General features: G+C 45.1%; 1 protein-coding gene across 1 annotated transcript in view; it reads right to left on the bottom strand.

Moving 5' to 3' along the window:
- Positions 1-19,654, bottom strand: part of nemp1 (nuclear envelope integral membrane protein 1) — a 46,378-nt gene that overhangs the window by 16,452 nt on the left and 10,272 nt on the right. Inside the window, exons 3-4 of the mRNA XM_059643479.1 lie at positions 4,039-4,261; positions 3,074-3,146 (exon numbers count right to left, since the gene is read on the bottom strand). Coding sequence (XP_059499462.1) covers positions 3,074-3,146; positions 4,039-4,261 — 296 coding nt within the window. The remainder of the gene's footprint in view (positions 1-3,073; positions 3,147-4,038; positions 4,262-19,654) is intronic.

Consider the following 19,654-nt stretch of genomic DNA (forward strand, 5'->3'; position numbering starts at 1 on the left):
GAGGAAAGATTAACTAGGTTAGGATTGTTTTCACTAGAGTTCAGATGAACGAGGCGGGGGGCGGGGGATCTCAGAAACTTACAAAATTCTAATATGACTGGACAAGGTAGGTGCAGGGATGATGTTCCTGATGGTGTGTGTGTCCAGAACCAGGGATCACAATATCAGGATTCAGGGTAGACAGTTTAGGATGGAGATGAGACACATTTCTTCACCCAAAGAGTGGTGAGCGTGTGGAATTCATTACCATAGGAGGTCATTGATGCTAAATCATTGAATGTATTCAAGAAGCGACTAGATACAGTACTTGGGACCAATGGGATCAAACGTTATGAGGAGAAAGCCGGATTAAGCTATGGAGTCAGACAATCATCCATCACCATGAAGAATGGAGGAGCAGGCTCGAAGGGCCAAATGGCCTCCTCTTGCTCCTATGCTTCTATATTTCTTGTATTTTCTTCCCAACCCTCAGCACAACATTCCAATTCAGAGCTCAATCAGCTGACTGATACCAGGCCTCTAATCCAGAGACACTCACTTGATGGCATGGAAAGGCAGCAGGGACAGATTCACTACATTCTCTCCATTCTAAAATTCATGCTTGCAAGCAAGCCCTACTCAGATTGAAGCTCACAGGATTGGGCATGAGCTTCAGTCATGATGTAGCAATAAAATGAAGACAACTGGTCACATTCTATTAAGAATTCAAATCAATTATACAATGGCTCCTTGGAGTGTAAGACATGTGAGCTGGTTACAGCCAAATAGGTCTCTCAATGAGATAGCAAAATTTGGAACCACCAAATCAGAAGGTAAATCTGGAAATGTCAGGGAGAAGGCAAGTCTGAAAGAGATGCGGGATCAAGCCAGGAGAGGGGAAACAGTCTCTATCTTTGAGAGTTAAATGAGAAGGAAACCAAACTGTAAGATTTTAGATGAATAAGTCAGATCTTGTGGCAAACAATCAACAAATGAAAGCAAGAGGATACTCAGCCTGCACGTTCGCTCATCTATTCAAGTCAGACCATGACCAATCTCTATCCTAACTCCATTTATCTGCATTGATTCTGTCATGCAAAGTTGGACAGGAATGCATCTGTGGAGCTTCTTCCACTATGTTCTCTTGGTTCTCTCCCATAGCCTCACACACACACTCTCCCCTTACCATACCTACATTTTACTCTAAGGTCCGAGTTTTCTGCATAATTAGTTGCAGAATACAATTATTTTCATCCTTAAAACGTAAAGGAACCTTGAACTCAACTACAGCCAACAGACTCACTTTACACCTAGTATTAATTTGTCAAACATTTATCTTAATGTCTAATTAATGACTGTTTACTTTTTTAATCTATTAAATTTAACACATTTGGGTAATTATTCTCATCTATTTACACATACTCATTTACCTTTTAAGCTTAAAAAGGTGTATAACAAATTAATTACTTAACTGAGTTCGATGTTCTGCAGTTTCCTCCTGGGCTTGTTGTTGATGTCAATTTCTGACATTTTCATCACCTCTGTCTTGGCGCTGTTGTTTGGCTCTTGCATTGCGCTTAACTGTGCTGCCCATTCTGATGTGCTTTACTGCAAATGCCATTGCCGCTTGATTCTTGCAAGGTCTTTAAATGCACTATTTATCCCAACGTATTTTGCAGCACATCTGTGGTTGCCTGGCCTGTGTATTGCATTATGTTCAAAACGTGCTGCTCGTTTTAATGCGCTTTACTGCAATGCCATTGCTGCTTGATTCTTGCAAGGTCTTTAAATGCACTATTTATCCCAACGTATTTTGCAGCACATATGTGGCTGCGTGACCTATGCATTGCATGTTTACAATGTGCTGTCCATTCTGATACGTTTTGCTGCATGGTCTCTTTAGTTGCCTTTTGCCCATGTTTTGGTTTGCTTTGCTGCACTGCTGCTGTCACCTGGTTCTTGTAGTACGGCACTTAATTGCATTGCCTATTTAGATTGGTTTTGTTGCACTGCCGCTTCTACCTGGGTCTTGCATTGCTTTTAGGTGCGCTACCTACTTTTGATACATACTTATGAAGTGCTTCTGGCATCAGATTATTGTGCTGCTTTTAAAATGTTGCACATAAGGGCAATGACGCACACATTATGCTCCACCCTGTAGCCTTTGGATTCAAGAATGAAATGAGGAAGTATACCATATAAACAATAGGGATTTTAAAAAAGTGAAACCACAAGAACCAAGAGATTTACTGAGCAGATTAAGTGCAGTACCTGGGTTGAGATGGGTGGAAGGCTAGAGAAATTTTGGAATTTGTACAGCATTACAAATGGTTGGGGGTAAACAGACATTTTGCAGGGGTGGAGTGCAACTGCAGAGGGATTTGCAGCAAGCAGGATAACATGGCTGTTAAAAAAGAAATGAGGAAGTGGTTGAGATGGCTTTGGTAAAGATAGAAACCTCCAGATGGCTACTTTTGAGCAGTTAGCTATGAGAGAGTTTGCGCAAGGAAAAGGACGAACTGTTCATGTAGAATTTACAGAAGGCCAACATGTTCCCCTCTCTTACAAAAAAGTGACAACAGGTTTCTATCATGTCTGAAGTGAGATACTCAAAACTTAAGTACTTTTTAAAAATCAATACCCATTTACAACTACTTTTTAAAAAACCGAAACATTAACCATAGAACAATACCGCGCAAAACAGGCCCTTCGGCCCTCGATGTTGCGCCGACCTGTGACCTAATCTAAGCTCATCCCCCTAACACTATCTCATCATCATCCATATGCTTATCCAAGGACTGTTTAAATGCCCCTAATGTGGCTGAGTTAGCTACATTGGCAGGCAGGGCGTTCCACGCCCTTACCACTCTGAGTAAAGAACCTGCCTCTGACATCTGTCTTAAATCTATCACCCCTCAATTTGTAGCTATGCCCCCTTGTACAAGCTGAAGTCATCATCCTCGGGAAAAGACTCTCACTGTCCACCCTATCTAATCCTCTGATCATCCTACCATCACCATAGCTAGCGTACTTGCTGTGTCTCTTACGTTTATTTTGTTGTGCAAAATTATTTTACTCCTTCCCTCCATCTTACCTGCTTAAGGTCTCAGAATAGAAAAACAGCAGGAGCCCAAAAGTGAAGATAAGGATCAGCTGTGGATCAAAACCTGGAAAGGATAGGATGGAGAGGAGAAGAATGCACCATGAGGTTGTTCAACAAATATGCAGACTAAAAAAAACTAAGAAAAAAAAAGCCCTGCTTCCTTCAGAACTGTTCAAATGACTTCGTTAATACCTCCAGTCCATTACATACTGAGGATTCAATAAGTCAAACATTTTTTTAAAAATTATACTAAATTGGCTGTGCATTACACCCCCAGCCCCCCCAAAAAAATTACACAAGACCATCAAGTTCAGATGAAGCAGTTTCCACAATCCACAGTCAAATAGCTTGCAGATAAACATACGTGATAAACATTGTGGAGAGGGATGAAGTCTGTAGGCTTCAACCTCAGTACAATTCAACACAAGAATGAAAAATTCTGCATCTAAACATATACCACAGACTGACTGAATTCCAGAGTTATTCGTCTAAGGAAGAAAAAAGGAATATTTTATATTTAAAGAGTTACAACAAATATACATGTACTGTGTTGGTAATTTGCTTGTGTTATCCTGCTTCCTTGTATTAAAAAATCTGGGACTATTTAACCTGTATTAGAAGGGCTCCAATAGGGTAATATTTCCCTGTTTTCCAGAAAATCAGTGATATAGTGGACATATTATATACTCTCATAAGCATTTCACCAAAATCAAAAAGGATATTTTGATTTTGGCCTGTTTTTAATCGTTGCTTGGTTTATAAAGCTGCAGGATCAATTTGTAGGAAACTGCTTGCAGATAGAAGCAATTGGCAAAACATTTGCACATGGAAATAGATATTGAAAAAAAATCCCCAATAGTAACAATCAACATTATGAAAGACGTTCTATGAGAGAGAAGGTGGCAGCATAGATATACAGTAAGAAAGTGAATAGATATACAGTAAGAAAAACTCACGTTTTGTCAATAGAACGTCATACTGAGCCTCTGTGTTGCTTGGTTCCACTTTGAAGCAGGTTTTGTTGCTGAAAAGATCAACGTTAATGTAAGTTTCATTCACTTTTTCCTTTAACATGGATGCTGTCGATTCCACAATCCAACTCCACACCCCTGCAATTTCTAGCTCCTTTTCATCATCTACTTGCTTTACTTTAAATTTCTCAGAGCTGTTCACTCGGATCTAAGGAGATAAATAAAAAGGAGCAGCCATGACAGTACGATGAACATTTCTAAGAGACGCATTATTTATAGGTGTTCCAATACCAATAAAGGGCAACACACAGTTATTTGTACTGAGCCAGACTTTACACGAAACACTTGACGATATGATTTTTAAGTTTACGTGCACTCCATTGTTCAGCATTTCTAAATGTTAGCCCAACCCTCCTTCCACTGACCCCTTCACCCGCTTCCAACACAAGTCCTCCTCCTGGACACCACCCCCAGGCCTCCTACCCTCCCTCGACCTCTTCATCTCCAACTGCCGTCGAGACATCAACCGCCTCAACCTCTCCACCCCTCTCACCCACTCCAACCTCTCCCCCGCAGAACGGGCAGCCCTCCGCTCCAACCCCAGCCTCACCATCAAACCCGCAGACAAGGGTGGCGCAGTGGTAGTATGGCGCACTGACCTCTACATCGCCGAGGCCAGACGCCAACTCTCCGACACCACCTCCTACCGCCTCCTCGATCATGACCCCACACCCGAGCACCAAACCATCATCTCCAACACCATTCACGACCTCATCACCTCAGGGGACCTCCCACCCACAGCCTCCAACCTCATTGTTCCCCAACCCCGCACGGCCCGTTTCTATCTCCTTCCCAAAATCCACAAACCTGCCTGCCCTGGTCGACCCATCGTCTCAGCCTGCTCCTGCCCCACCGAACTCATCTCCACCTATCTGGACTCCATTTTCTCCCCTTTGGTCCAGGAACTCCCCACCTACGTCCGTGACACCACCCACGCCCTCCACCTCCTCCAGGACTTCCAATTCCCTGGCCCCCAACACCTCATATTCACCATGGACGTCCAGTCCCTGTACACCTGCATTCCGCATGGAGATGGCCTCAAGGCCCTCCGCTTCTTCCTGTCCCGCAGGCCCGACCAGGCCCCCTCCACCGACACTCTCATCCGCCTAGCTGAACTCGTCCTCACACTCAACAACTTCTCTTTTGACTCCTCCCACTTCCTACAGACTAAGGGGGTGGCCATGGGCACCCGCATGGGCCCCAGCTATGCCTGCCTCTTTGTAGGTTACGTGGAACAGTCCCTCTTCCGCACCTACACAGGCCCCAAACCCCACCTCTTCCTCCGGTACATTGATGACTGTATCGGCGCCGCCTCTTGCTCCCCAGAGGAGCTCGAACAGTTCATCCACTTCACCAACACCTTCCACCCCAACCTTCAGTTCACCTGGGCCATCTCCAGCACATCCCTCACCTTCCTGGACCTCTCAGTCTCCATCTCAGGCAACCAGCTTGTAACTGATGTCCATTTCAAGCCCACCGACTCCCACAGCTACCTAGAATACACCTCCTCCCACCCACCCTCCTGCAAAAATTCCATCCCCTATTCCCAATTCCTCCGCCGCATCTGCTCCCACGACAAGACATTCCACTCCCGCACATCCCAGATGTCCAAGTTCTTTAAGGACCGCAACTTTCCCCCCACGGTGATCGAGAACGCCCTTGACCGCGTCTCCCGCATTTCCCGCGACACATCCCTCACACCCCGCCCCCGCCACAAGCGCCCCAAGAGGATCCCCCTCGTTCTCACACACCACCCTACCAACCTCCGGATACAACGCATTATCCTCCGACACTTCCGCCATTTACAATCCGACCCCACCACCCAAGACATTTTTCCATCCCCTCCCCTGTCTGCTTTCCGGAGAGACCACTCTCTCCGTGACTCCCTTGTTCGCTCCACACTGCCCTCCAACCCCACCACACCCGGCACCTTCCCCTGCAACCGCAGGAAATACTACACTTGTCCCCACACCTCCTCCCTCACCCCCGTCCCAGGCCCCAAGATGACATTCCACATCAAGCAGAGGTTCACCTGCACATCTGCCAATGTGGTATACTGCATCCACTGTACCCGGTGCGGCTTCCTCTACATTGGGGAAACCAAGCGGAGGCTTGGGGACCGCTTTGCAGAACACCTCCGCTCAGTTCGCAACAAACAACTGCACCTCCCAGTCGCAAACCATTTCCACTCCCCCTCCCATTCTCTTGATGACATGTCCATCATGGGCCTCCTGCACTGCCACAATGATGCCACCCGAAGGTTGCAGGAACAGCAACTCATATTCCGCCTGGGAACCCTGCAGCCATATGGTATCAATGTGGACTTCACCAGTTTCAAAATCTCCCCTTCCCCTACTGCATCCCTCAACCAGCCCAGTTCGTCCCCTCCCCCCACTGCACCACACAACCAGCCCAGCTCTTCCCCCCCACCCACTGCATCCCAAAACCAGTCCAACCTGTCTCTGCCTCCCTAACCGGTTCTTCCTCTCACCCATCCCTTCCTCCCACCCCAAGCCGCACCCCCCGCTACCTACTAACCTCATCCCACCTCCTTGACCTGTCCGTCTTCCCTGGACTGACCTATCCCCTCCCTACCTACACTCTCTCCACCTATCTTCTTTACTCTCCATCTTCGGTCCGCCTCCCCCTCTCTCCCTATTTATTCCAGTTCCCTCCCCCCATCCCCCTCTCTGATGAAGGGTCTAGGCCCGAAACGTCAGCTTTTGTGCTCCTGAGATGCTGCTTGGCCTGCTGTGTTCATCCAGCCTCACATTTTATTATCTTGGAATCTCCAGCATCTGCAGTTCCCATTATCTCTCACTCGGACAACTGTTTGGGAATTTACAATTAACCATGTAACTGCTCAACAAAAGTCACAATGTCCTTTTAGAATAGGAAAGCTTCATTGTAACGGCTGAAAAAATAAAGATAAATTGAACATTAAATAGGTGCTTGGAAAAGAACACCGATTGTACAGAGCCAGGAACCATACATTAGAAGGACTTGTATATGCTTTTCATAAATGTGCACCAGCAAGTTGTTCTTCTGGCACAACACAACTTCTCCCATCTCTCTCTGGCACAATCTCAAGTTCTCAGAACATGCAGAATCTCATGTCACTGCTTCTAACCCATCTTGATATAACCAAGGCTGCTCACCACCTCCTCCGTGCTGGTGCATTACGACAATCAAATTAATCTGACCCAATTCATCCACAGCACAACTCCACATTAGCCTACAATATCAGACTGTAAAAGCTAATTAGTGTTTATCATTTTAACAGATCAAAATAACTAGTTTGAGGTTTTTTTCAATGATGAGGGTGAAAATTCAGTCCAAGCTCCAGAAACAAGACAAGATTAAAAAAAAGTATCCATTTGCGGCAAATCAACTAGTTTAATATTTGGAGGTTGTTTGTAGAAGCATGTGTCTGATCCCTCACAATACACAGTCTACTTCTGTTTCAGCTCTCAAATTCCCCAGACTCTGTTGAGGCTGAGCAAGATCAATCTGCTCTACGTATCTCCTGAGAGACAATTCTTCCACACCAGGCCAGCCTCAACATTGGACCTTGGGAGGATTAGATTTTGGTTTTCATGGCTATACTTGGCCAGATGAAAATGATTTGATCAATCCCCTCCATCAAACATTATCATAAACAACTGAGAATTATCTTACACGTCACATTTGTGCCATGTTAACTATCCTCCACTTTGCCATAGTTTTGGTCATGGAATTGGAAACTTTCAAGACCGGCCTTTGCCGATGTTGCCGATTACTGATGTTGTGTCATATATATTTTACAATCTGAGTGACTCTCAGCCAATTCCAAAAGCAGCCCAAAGCAGAGTCTGAAGTACAGTAATCCTCTTGTAAATCACTGCCAATATCAAAGCTCACTTGGGCTCCCCGACGTTTGAAGTAGGTATTAGAACTGTAAAGCAAGCAAAGTTATTTTCATGAGTTTATTTGATTTAATTTATTGTAGTCACATGTACTCAAGGACAGTGAAAAGCTTTGTTAGCCAGCAATACAAGCGGATCATAGTAATCATGGACATATAGATCATAGGGTGGTTAAGAGTGAGGTACACAGGTTACAGCGCACAGGAGATGCGAGAAGCAAGATCAACATTAACAAGTTCAACATTATCTGAAGTTAGAGTCAATTCATCAGTCTAACGTCAGCAGAGAAGAAGCTGTTCTTGAAGTGGGTGCATGTGTTTAAGCTTCTCTATCGCCTGCTTGATGGAATAGGTTGTAGGAGAGGTCTTTGATGATATTGGCAGCCTTTCTGTGGCAGAGAGAAGTGTAAATGGAGTCCTGCCATTGAGAAATAAATCCCCTCAACCTCTCCACTCCTCTCACCCACTCCAACCTCTCCCCCACAGAACGTGCAGCCCTCTGCTCCAATCCCAACCTCACCATAAAACTCGCAGACAAGGGAGACGCAGTCGTAGTCTGGCGCACTGACCTCTACATTGCCAATGCCAGACACCAGCTCTCTGACACCTCTTCCTACCACCCCCTTGATCATGATCACACCCCCGACCACCAAATCATCATCTCCCAAACCATCCACAACCTCATTATTTCAGACGACCTCCCACCCACAGCCTCTAACCTCATTATTCCCCAAACACACACCACCCACTTCTATCTCCTTCCCAAAATCCACAAACCTGACAGGCCTGGTTGACGCATTGTCTCTGCCTGCTCCTGCCCCATCAAACTTATCTTCACCCATCTCGACTCCATTTTCTCCCCCTTGGTCCAGGAACTCCCCACCTACATCCTTGACAACACCCACGCTCTCCACCTTCTCCAAAACTTCCAATTCCCTGGTCTCCAACACCTCATCTTTACCATGGACGTCCAGTCCCCATACACCTGCATTCCCCAAGCAGATGCCTAAAGGCCCTCCGCTACTTCCTGTCCCGCAGGCCACACCAGTCCCCCTCCACTGACACTCTCATCCGCTCAGCCAAACTTGTCCCCAACCTCAACAACTTCTCTTTCAATTCCTCCCACTTCCTACAGACAAAGGGGGTAGTCACGAGTACCCGCATGGGCTCAAGCTACGCCTGCCTCTTTGTAGGTTACGTGGAACAATCCCTCTTCCGTAGCTACAGTGGCCCTATCCCCCACCTTTTCCTCCGTGACTGTATGAGCGCCACCTCGTGCTCCGACAAGGAGCTCAAACAGTTCATCCACTTCACTAACACGTTCCACCCCAACTTTAAGTTCACCTGGACCATCTTGGATACCTCTGTCTTCATCTTGGGCATCCATCCGGAAACATATCCATTTCAAGCCTACTGACTCCCACAGCTACCTGGAATACACGTCCTCTCACCCACCTTCCTGCAAAAAAGGCCACCCCCATTCCCAGTTCCTTTGCCTCTGCTGCATCAGCTCCCGAGATGAGGCATTCCACTCCCGGACATCCCAGAGGTCCTCGTTTTTCAAGGACTGCAATTTCCCCTCCAGTGGTTGAAAATGCTCTCGACTGTGTCTCTCGCATTTCCCGCAACTCATCCCACACACCCCCTAACCACATTAACAACCAAACCAGAATCCCCCTCGTCCTCACGTACCACCCCACCAACCTCCGAATCCAACACATCATCCTCCGACACTTCCGCCATCTGCAATCCAACCCCACCACCAAAGACATTTTTTCCCTCCCCACCCTTATCTGCTTTCCAGAGGGACCAGTCTCTCAGTGACTTCCTTGTCCACGCCACACTCCCCTCCAGCTCCACCACCACTGGCACTTTGCCCTGCAACCGGAGCAAGTGCTACACCTGCCCCCACACCTCCCTCCTCGCCCCCATCCCAGGTCCCAAGAAGACTTTCCCACATCAAGCAGATGTTCACCTGCACATCTGCTAACGTGGTATACTGTATCCACTGATCCCATTGTGGCCTCCTCTACATCGGGGAAACCAAGCAGAGGCTTGGGGACTGCTTTGCAGAACACCTATACAGTTCACAACAAACAACCTTACCTCCCAGCTGCGAACCATTTCAACTCCCCCTCCCGTTCCTTGGATGACATGTCCATCCTGAGCCTCCTGCAGTGCCACAACGCCAAAGGTTGCGGGAACAGCAACTCATATTCCACTCGGGAACCCTGCAGCCCAATGGTATCAATGTGGATTTAACAAGCTTCAAAATCTCCCCTCCCACCACTACATCCCAAAACCAGCCCAGCTCACCACTGCCTCCCTCACCATTCCTCCCACCTCAAGCCCCACCCCCAACTCCTACCTACTAAACCTCATCCCGCTTCCCTGACCTGTCTGTCCTCCCTGGACCGACCTATCCACTCCCTACCTCCCCACCCACATTTACCTTTACTGAGTTCAACCCCGCCTCTTTGACCTGTCTCCTCCTCTATCCATCTTCAATCCACTTCCCCCTCTCTTCCTATTGATTTCAGAATCACATTCCCCTCCCCCATTTCTAAAGAAGGGTCTCGACCAGAAACGTCAGCTTTCCTGCTCCTCTGATGCTGCTTGGCCTCTTGTGTTCATCCAGCTCTGTTATCCATGGATGGAAGGTTGGCTTCCATGATGGTCTGGGCTGTGCACACAAGCTTCCTGTAGTTTCTCATGTTCTTGGCAGAGCAGTTGCCATACCAGGCCGTTATGTGCCTGGATAGTGTGCTTTATGTGGCGCATCTTAGTTTCACCAGCAATTTCTGTTTTTGCTTCAGATGGCATTTGCATTCCGTTTCATTTAGTTTAAAAAAGAATCAGGGTTGGATCCTTGCTTAGAATTGTCCCACTTCAATATCAGCAAACTAATGGGGTGTAATGATTCTTCTTTTTGTAAGGATTTTTTGTGCTTACAAGCCAACAATGCATTATAAGATTCAGAGAACACGCAGAGTTGTTATGTGGCAGCATTCAATTCTGCCCAGCAATAGCAAATGGGTTCAGTGCAAGGTTTTCGGTAAGTTACTTAGGGCAGTTTGGGCATCACTGAAGGAGCCCAAAAGTCACAGCTAGTTGGAAAATAAGTAGAGTCGGTAGCAGACTCCATGTTCGGAATGATCCAGTTAGCTGTATCGTCGAGAAGGCAGCTGGATCATGCAGATTCCACTTAGGGAAGGTGCTAGTAGTCAAGAACAGCTAGATAGCTGTTTGCTGTTAGAAGTCCAGAAGACATTCTAGGAATAGGTAAGCAGTTAAGTCAGGATGCACATTGCGGGGGCGCTGCAATGATCAGGTGGGCCTTGGGTCTGGTGTTGCAGATTAGTCATAAGTGTTCAGATGAAGTCTACCACTACTTCAGTGCAGCTAAGAGGGGCTGAAAAGCTCACAAACAGTGACTGGAGCTGGAAGAAAAATCCAGGGGCGTAAGTGGCTTGGTGAAGCTGGGTGTCAAATGAAGAGCCAGAATTATGCTTGTGAATGAGTACTGAAGTGCAGTTTTGGAGTTTAATGGAGTACAGGCCAAGGCAAAGAAGGCAATCAAATTGAATGGGTACACTTCAAGGCAATCCATGACAGAGTGACTCAGAGTTTCAATGCCAGGTTAGCAAAAGTGAAGAATTATTATCCCTTCTGAAGTTTAATGACATAGTGGGTCATCAACTGTCTGGGGAAATTCGTAACAAATCTGTGGTATCTGACTTGAACACATTTGCTGATCGAATACCCAACAGTACACATCGAATACAGTCTATTATACACATTTATCATGTATTAATTCTGAGCATTAGAATATTGTTTTAACTAGACTAGTAAAGTAGAGAGACCACTCTCTCCGTGACTCCCTTGTTCGCTCCACACTGCCCTCCAACCCCACCACACCCGGCACCTTCTCCTGCAACCGCAGGAAATGCTACACTTGCCCCCACACCTCCTCCCTCACCCCTATCCCAGGCCCCAAGATGACATTCCACATTAAGCAGAGGTTCACCTGCACATCTGCCAATGTGGTATACTGCATCCACTGTACCCGGTGCGGCTTCCTCTACATAGGGGAAACCAAGCGGAGGCTTGGAGACCACTTTGCAGAACACCTCCGCTCAGTTCGCAACAAACAACTGCACCTCCCAGTCGCAAACCATTTCCACTCCCCCTCCCATTCTCTAGATGACATGTCCATCATGGGCCTCCTGCACTGCCACAATGATGCCACCCGAAGGTTGCAGGAACAGCAACTCATATTCCGCCTGGGAACCCTGCAGCCTAATGGTATCAATGTGGACTTCACCAGTTTCAAAATCTCCCCTTCCCCTACTGCATCCCTAAACCAGCCCAGTTCATCACCTCCCCCCACTGCACCACACAACCAGCCCAGCTCTTTCCCTCCCCCCCCCCCACCCACTGCATCCCAAAACCAGTCCAACCTGTCTCTGCCTCCCTAACCGGTTCCTCCTCTCACCCATCTCTTCCTCCCACCCCAAGCCGCACCCCCATCTACCTACTAACCTCATCCCACCTCCTTGACCTGTCCGTCTTCCCTGGACTGACCTATCCGCTCCCTACCACCCCACCTATCTTCTTTACTCTCCATCTTCGGTCCGCCTCCCCCTCTCTCCCTATTTATTCCAGTTCCCTCTCCCCATCCCCCTCTCTGATGAAGGGTCTAGGCCCGAAACGTCAGCTTTTGTGCTCCTGAGATGCTGCTTGGGCTGCTGTGTTCATCCAGCCTCACATTTTATTATCTTAGTAAAGTATCATTGTTTGTCCAAGGGATCATATGGCTTTATTCTCTTATCAAGTCCTCTGGATCTCACATTTATCTCCTTTAAAAAGGATAAGAGATTACCAGTTCCTAACCAGACCATAACTTGTGTTGCTGGTCTGGAATTATAACATGTAAAACATTTAAAGCGCTGCATAAATTAAAGATGGCAAAGATTAGATAAATGGACTGTAATGGAGGAGTAAGCACAGAAGAATCCACATGTGGAGCATCATCCGCCAGCTAAGAACCCAATCCATATGAATCTGTGAGCAACATGACGGGAAATTCACCATCAGCAAAAAGCTGGAAGAAAAATCCAGGGGCATAAGTGGCTTGGTGAAGCTGGCTGTCAAATGAAGATTCACATGCTCCCATACATGCCACCTACCACTGGAGGTCACTACAACACCAACATAACCAAAAAAACTTGGAAGAGTCTTTTTCAACAGATCCATGTACTCTGTTAGGTTTATAGCATACAATCACGTAGCCACTAGTGTATGCACAAATCTCGTCAATGTTAAGCTGGTAGTTAGAATGACACAAACATTAATGTGCCAAAATTGTGAATCACAGACTGAAAGTTATTAATATATTTAAGCAACTATTACCCATGCACCTATCCTTTAAAAGGTTTTGCATATCATATGGACTTCTAAAAAGATGTTATTAATTTACTAAGTTTGAGGGAGGTATGGGCACAAATTGCAGAGGTGGTCTTCCAATTCTCCTTAGATAGAAGGATAGTACCAGACCGCTGCAGGCTTATCTAAAATAGGAGATAAACTGACAGGCATGTAAATGCCAGGTTTGTTTAAGACCAGTAAAAGCAGAAGATTAGCAGCCACTTTAACAAATGCAGACTAATGAAGGAGAGTCAGCGTTGATTTGTGAAGGACATATTTAGCTAACTTGATGGATTCTTTTGACGAAGCAAGAGAAAGGATCAGAATAGAATAGTTGCTGTGTATCTGTACCTTCAAAAAGGTGTTTGTAAAAAGTTCGAGCAGCAGTGAGCATGGCTGAAGACGAAGAGGTTTAAAATGATTTTGTGACAAAGATTCATGTAATTATGGAACTTTAGTGATTTGTAGTGAAATACAAATGCTTCTAGGCCATTTTAAAATTAAAAATTATTACACTTTAAGAGGTTTATAAAATCATGAGGGTCATGGATAGAGTGAATAGTCAAGGTCTCCCCCAAGGGGAGTCCAAGCTAGGGGGCATAGGTTTAAGGTGGGAGAGGAAAAATTTATAAAGGGGCCAGAGGGGCAGCTTTTTCACACGCAGAGGGCATGCATGTGTAGAACTAACTGCCAAAAGGTGGAGGAGGAGGCGGGTACAACTACAACATTTAAAACACACATGAATAGGAAGGCTTTAAGAGGAATATGGGCCAAATACTGGCAAACGGGACTAGGTCAAATTGGGATATCTGGTCGACGTGGACAAGTTGGACTGAAGAGTCTGTTTCTGTGCTGTATAACTCCATGATTAAGTGGGTAGAAACATTAGATTTCCTTTTGTTTACTTTCTATTATCATCAACCATGAACTGGTGCACTTGTATAAAATCACCAAAGAGCACTCAACATTTAATGTAGTTGGTTTTGTTTTACTGACTGTATGAAATATTTTTAAATCTTTTCAGCGGACCCCTTTAGCCGCCCCCCCAAAAAGTGATTCTTTGAACTGGACTTTGACATGGATTGTATTGTCAGGTGAAGACAATGGCTTATCACTTAAGTAATGGGATTTTCATCATTGACTTCCTGTCATCAGATGTGGAGTGAAACTGTACATGTGGCCTTATATTCTGTAATCAGTTCAAACACAATGTCTCAAGTGGCCTGTTCAGCCTAGTATTCTTACCACTTGGCTGAAGGCATCCTTAATGAAAGTGGGCATGGTGAATTGATTTTGATGCTAGAAGCTCTCTTCTATAGCAAGAAAAATGAAACCTGGATAAAGTAATGGAACCTAATGATTTTAATACAGAAAATAATGCTCCTATCTGAAGGAGAATCAACCTCTTGCTGTTTGAAAAGCCTCCTTGAAGCCCAGGTAAATAACATCTATTGGCTCTACTTGGTCTACCCTGATCGTTACTTCCTCAAAGAATTCTAGCAGATTTGTCAGGCAGAACCTCCCCTTGACGAAATCATGCTGACTGTGCCCTACTTTACCACACACTTTCAAATATCCAGAAATCTCATCCTTCACAATGGGCTCCAAAATCTTACCCGTGACGGAGGTTAGGCTTATCGGCCTGTAATTTTCTGTCTTTTGCCTTACTCCCTTTTAAAACAGGGGTGTGTTGGTGGTTTTCCAGTTCTCTGCGACCCTTCCTGACTCTAGCAATTCCTGAAAGATCACACTAGTGCTGCCACTATCTCTTCAGCTATCTCCTTTAGAACTCTGGGGTGTAGTCCATCTGATCCAGGTGATTTCTCCACCTTCAGACCAATCAGTTTCATTAGCATCTTTCCCTTAGTGATGGCCACCATACTCGGCTCTACCCCGACTCTCTTGAATTTTTGGGATATTACTCCTGTCTTCCACCGTGAAGACTGACGCAAAGTAATTATTCAGTTGCTCAGCCATTTCCTTGTTCCTCACTACTATCTCTCCAGCATCACTTTTCACTGGTTCAATGTCCACTTTTACCTCTCTTTTGCCCTTTATATACCTAAAGATACCCATGAGGGGTATAGACAAGGTAGATAGCAAGAAGCTTTTTCCCCCCCCGGAGTGGGGGACTCAATTACTGGGGGTCATGAGTTCAAAGTGAGAGGAGGAAAGTTTACGGGAGATATGCATGGAAGGTTCTTTACACAGAGGGTGGTGGGTGCCTGGAACACGTTGCCAGCGGAGGTGGTAGACGCAGACATGATAGTGTCTTTTAAGGAGTGTCTGGACAGGTACATGGATGGGCAGGGAGCAAAGTGATACGGACCCTTAGAAAATAGGTGATAGGTTTAGACAGAGGGTCTTGATCGGCGCAGGCTTGGAGGGCCGAAGGGCCTGTTCCTGTGCTGTAATTTTCTTTGTTCTTCCAGTCTTCATTTATATTACTGGCTAGCTTACCTTCATATTTAATCTATCTCCTCCTTTTTTTGTTGCCGTCTGATGGTCTTTGTCAGCTTCCCTTTGCCATATTATATGCTTTCTCTTTTGCTTTTATGCTATCCCTGACTTCCCTAGTCAGCCAAGGTTGCCTCATCCTCCCTGTATCATGCTTCTTTTATCTTGGAATGAATTTTGCTGTCTCTCCCGAATTACAGCTAGTCCTAAATATCAGTTAGTCACTTAGAATTCCTCACTGCCATAACAGTTAGGCAAATAGATGGATGCATTTAAGGGAAAGCTAGATAATTATCTGAGGGAGAAAGATATACAAGGTTATGCTCACAGGGCTTTTATGTCATTGGTAGAATCAGAGATTTGGTGGGGCAAGGAGAGCTATAAAAGGGCTCAGCTTGATATGCTAATGAGAAACAGTACACATCACAGAAAATGATCAAATGTCTTGCTGTCGCTTGCAGTATTGAGGCTTCATCTTGCCATAAGATGTTTCTTAAATAAAGTGAGAATTTTCCTTACCTCAGTGATGTTATCTATTAACATTCTTTGGCAATACAACAGAACCAAGAATATTTTAAGGATGAGATGGAGGAGGTTTGTAGCTGGGGGTGGGGAGATAAACACCAGTACAATCCAGGCAGGCTCAATGGCCTGCTCCTGTACACTGTATAAGAGCCTATGAAAGCATTTGTACCTCTGATCTATCCCCTCTTGATCTGTGTCCTTCTACAACCCCGAGTTCCCTGTACTCACTTCGCCTCTTGTCTCCTGTTTACATAGAGACAAAGAAGATAGGAGCAGGAGTAAGCCATTCAGCCTTCAAACATGCTCCATTATTCAATACTATCATTGCTGAACATCCAACTCAAACCCCCATTCTCACTTTCTCCCCATGCTCTTGGGGTTAAAGTGACTAAAGAACTATACCTATCTCCTTCCTAAAAACATTAATATTTTGCCCTTGACCACTTTCTGCAGTCGAGAGTTCCACAGTATCACACTTTTTGGATGAAGAAATTTCTCCTCTTTTCAGTCCTAAATGGCCTATCCAGTCTGCTTAGACTATGGCCCCAGATCCTGGGCATCCCCACCATCAGAAACATCTTTCCTGCATTTAGTCCTGTTACAATTTTATAGGTTTCTATCAAATTACCCCTGCTTTTTCTAAATTCCAGTGAACCCAATCTAGTCTGGCTTTGTGTGTTAGTTCTGCTCACCTAGGAATCAGTCTGGTAAAAGGAATACATGATGAGCAGTGGGACCCTGGGGAGTACCAAGGATCAGAGGAACCTTGGTGTACATGTCCTTAAGGGAGCAGAATAGGTGGATAAAAGCGGTAAAGGCGGCAGATGGGATATTTGCCTTTATTAGCCAAGTCACAGAGTTTAAGAACAGGGAGGTTATGCTGGAACTGTATGAAAAGTTGGTTAGGCTGCAGTTAGTGTATTGTGTGCAGTGCTGAAATCCACATTAGAGGAGGGACATCATTGACTGGAGAGGGTGCAGAGGAGATTTATCAGGATGTTGCCTGGGCTGCAGTTTTAGTTATGATGAGAGAGAGATTGAATAGACTACATTGGTTTGCTTGGAGCAAAGGAGACTGAGGCGGTGGCAGGGAAGTGATTGAGATGTATAACGTTGAGCAGGCATAGAAAGAGTAGACAGGAAGAAAAGTTTCCTCTTGTGAGAGGAATCCATAACCAGAGACATAGATTTAAGCTAAAGAGGCAGGAGATTTAGAGGTAATGTTCTGGGATGGGAATTCATGCAGGAATATGGAATTGACTGCCTGTAAGAGCGGCAGGAGGCAGAAACCCTCATAACATTAAATGAAGTATTCAGATATGCACCTACGATGCCAAGACATAAGGTTAAGGACCCAGTGCCTTAAAAAAAAGGGATTAGAGTAGCTAGGTGGTTGTTTTTGACCAGAGCAGACACAATGGGCCACAGGGCCTTTTTCTGTGCTGACCATCTCAATGACTCTATGAAACAACTCATTTCCAAAATTTAACTTAGTGAATGTCTCTAAACTGCGTCCATGCAAGCATATCCTTTCTTAAATAAGGAGGCTAAAACTATAAACGTACTCCAGATGTGGTCTCACCAATACTTCATACATTCATAACAAAACTTTCCTAATTTTATATCCTATTCCCCTTGCAGTAAAGGTCAATATTTTATTTGATTTGTGAATTACTTGTGGTAACCTTCAATTCATGTACAAGAACACATAGGACTACACCATTTTGCAGTCTCTCCATTTAAATTACATTCAGCTTTTCAATTCTGCCCCCACCCTCAAAAAAAGGTGGACAAATAGATTTTGCCACATTATAATCCATTTGCTAACTTTTTGCCACTCACTTAACACGTCTATACACCTTAGCAAACTTTTTCTATCTTGCTCACTTTCTTTCTCAACTTACGTTCCTGCCCATTTACTGTCAGAAAATATGGCGATAATACAGTCCATCCCGTCATCTCAGCCATGATGACAGATTGTCGTTAATGGAGGTTCCACTGATTCTTTTGAAACCCAAATACTTATGGATCCTGAAAAAAAAGACACTTATTCCAGCTCCATTTTCAGCAGCAATTTTCCAGTGATGTAGCCTAATTGGCATACAGTTTCCTGCTTTCTGTTTTCTAAGTGCTGAAAGACAGCACAGCAGATCATCTAAACAGTGAGAGATTGCAGTGATCTGGGTATCCTTGTGCCTGAATCAATAAAGGTTAAGTATGCGAGGGTACAGTAATTACTCAGGAAAACTAATAGAATGTTATTGTTAATTGTGAGGGGAATTTCATGCAATAGTCAGGAGGGTGTGCTTCTGTTAGACAAAGCACTGCTGAGATCACATTTGCTGTACTGTACACAATACTGGTCACTTTATTTAAGGATAAGACCATAAGACATAAGAGCAGAAAGTAAGACCATTCAGCCCATCGGGTCTGCTCTGCCATTCAATCATTGCTGATAACTTTCTCAACCCCATTCTCCCGCTTTCTCCCCATAACAATCAAGAACCTCTCTCTCTCAGTCTTAAATATACTCAATGACCTGTCCTCCATAGCCTTCTGTGGCAGTGAGTTCCATAGATTCACCACTCTCTTGCTCAAGAAGTTTCTCCTTATCTCTGATCTAAAAGGTCTTCCCTTTACCCTAAAGCTATGTCCTAGTCTCTCCTACCAATGGAAACATCTTCCCAACATTCAGTCTGTCCAGGACATTCAGTATTCTGAAAGTTTCAATTAGATCCCCCACCTCAACCCGCTCCATGTCCTCTAAACTACATTGAGTACAGACCAAGGGTCCTCAAACATTCCTCATATGTTAAGCTTTTCATTCCTGGGACCACACTCATCTCTTCTGAACCCACTCCAGAGCCAGTACATCCTTCCTGAGGTATGGGGCCCAAAACTGCACACAATATTCCAAACGTGGCCTGACCAGAGCCTTGTAGAGCCTCAGAAGTACATCCTTGCTTTTATATTCAAGTCCTTTCAAAATAAATTCCAAAGTTGCATTTGCCTTCTTAACTACTGAGTCAGCCTGCAAGCTTACCTTGACAGAATCCTGAACTAGAACGCCCAAGTCTCTTTGCACAGGTATACAGGTATTTCTGCTGTAACGCATGTTTCATTAATGCTATTCACTGTAACACAATTGATGAATAATGGACGCTGTTTGGATAACGTGAACTTTCTATTGTACAGTACAACAATTTCCCTACAATGCGATTTTCAATA

Source organism: Stegostoma tigrinum, chromosome X (genome assembly GCF_030684315.1).
Source record: "Stegostoma tigrinum isolate sSteTig4 chromosome X, sSteTig4.hap1, whole genome shotgun sequence".
Lineage (NCBI taxonomy): Eukaryota > Metazoa > Chordata > Chondrichthyes > Orectolobiformes > Stegostomatidae > Stegostoma > Stegostoma tigrinum.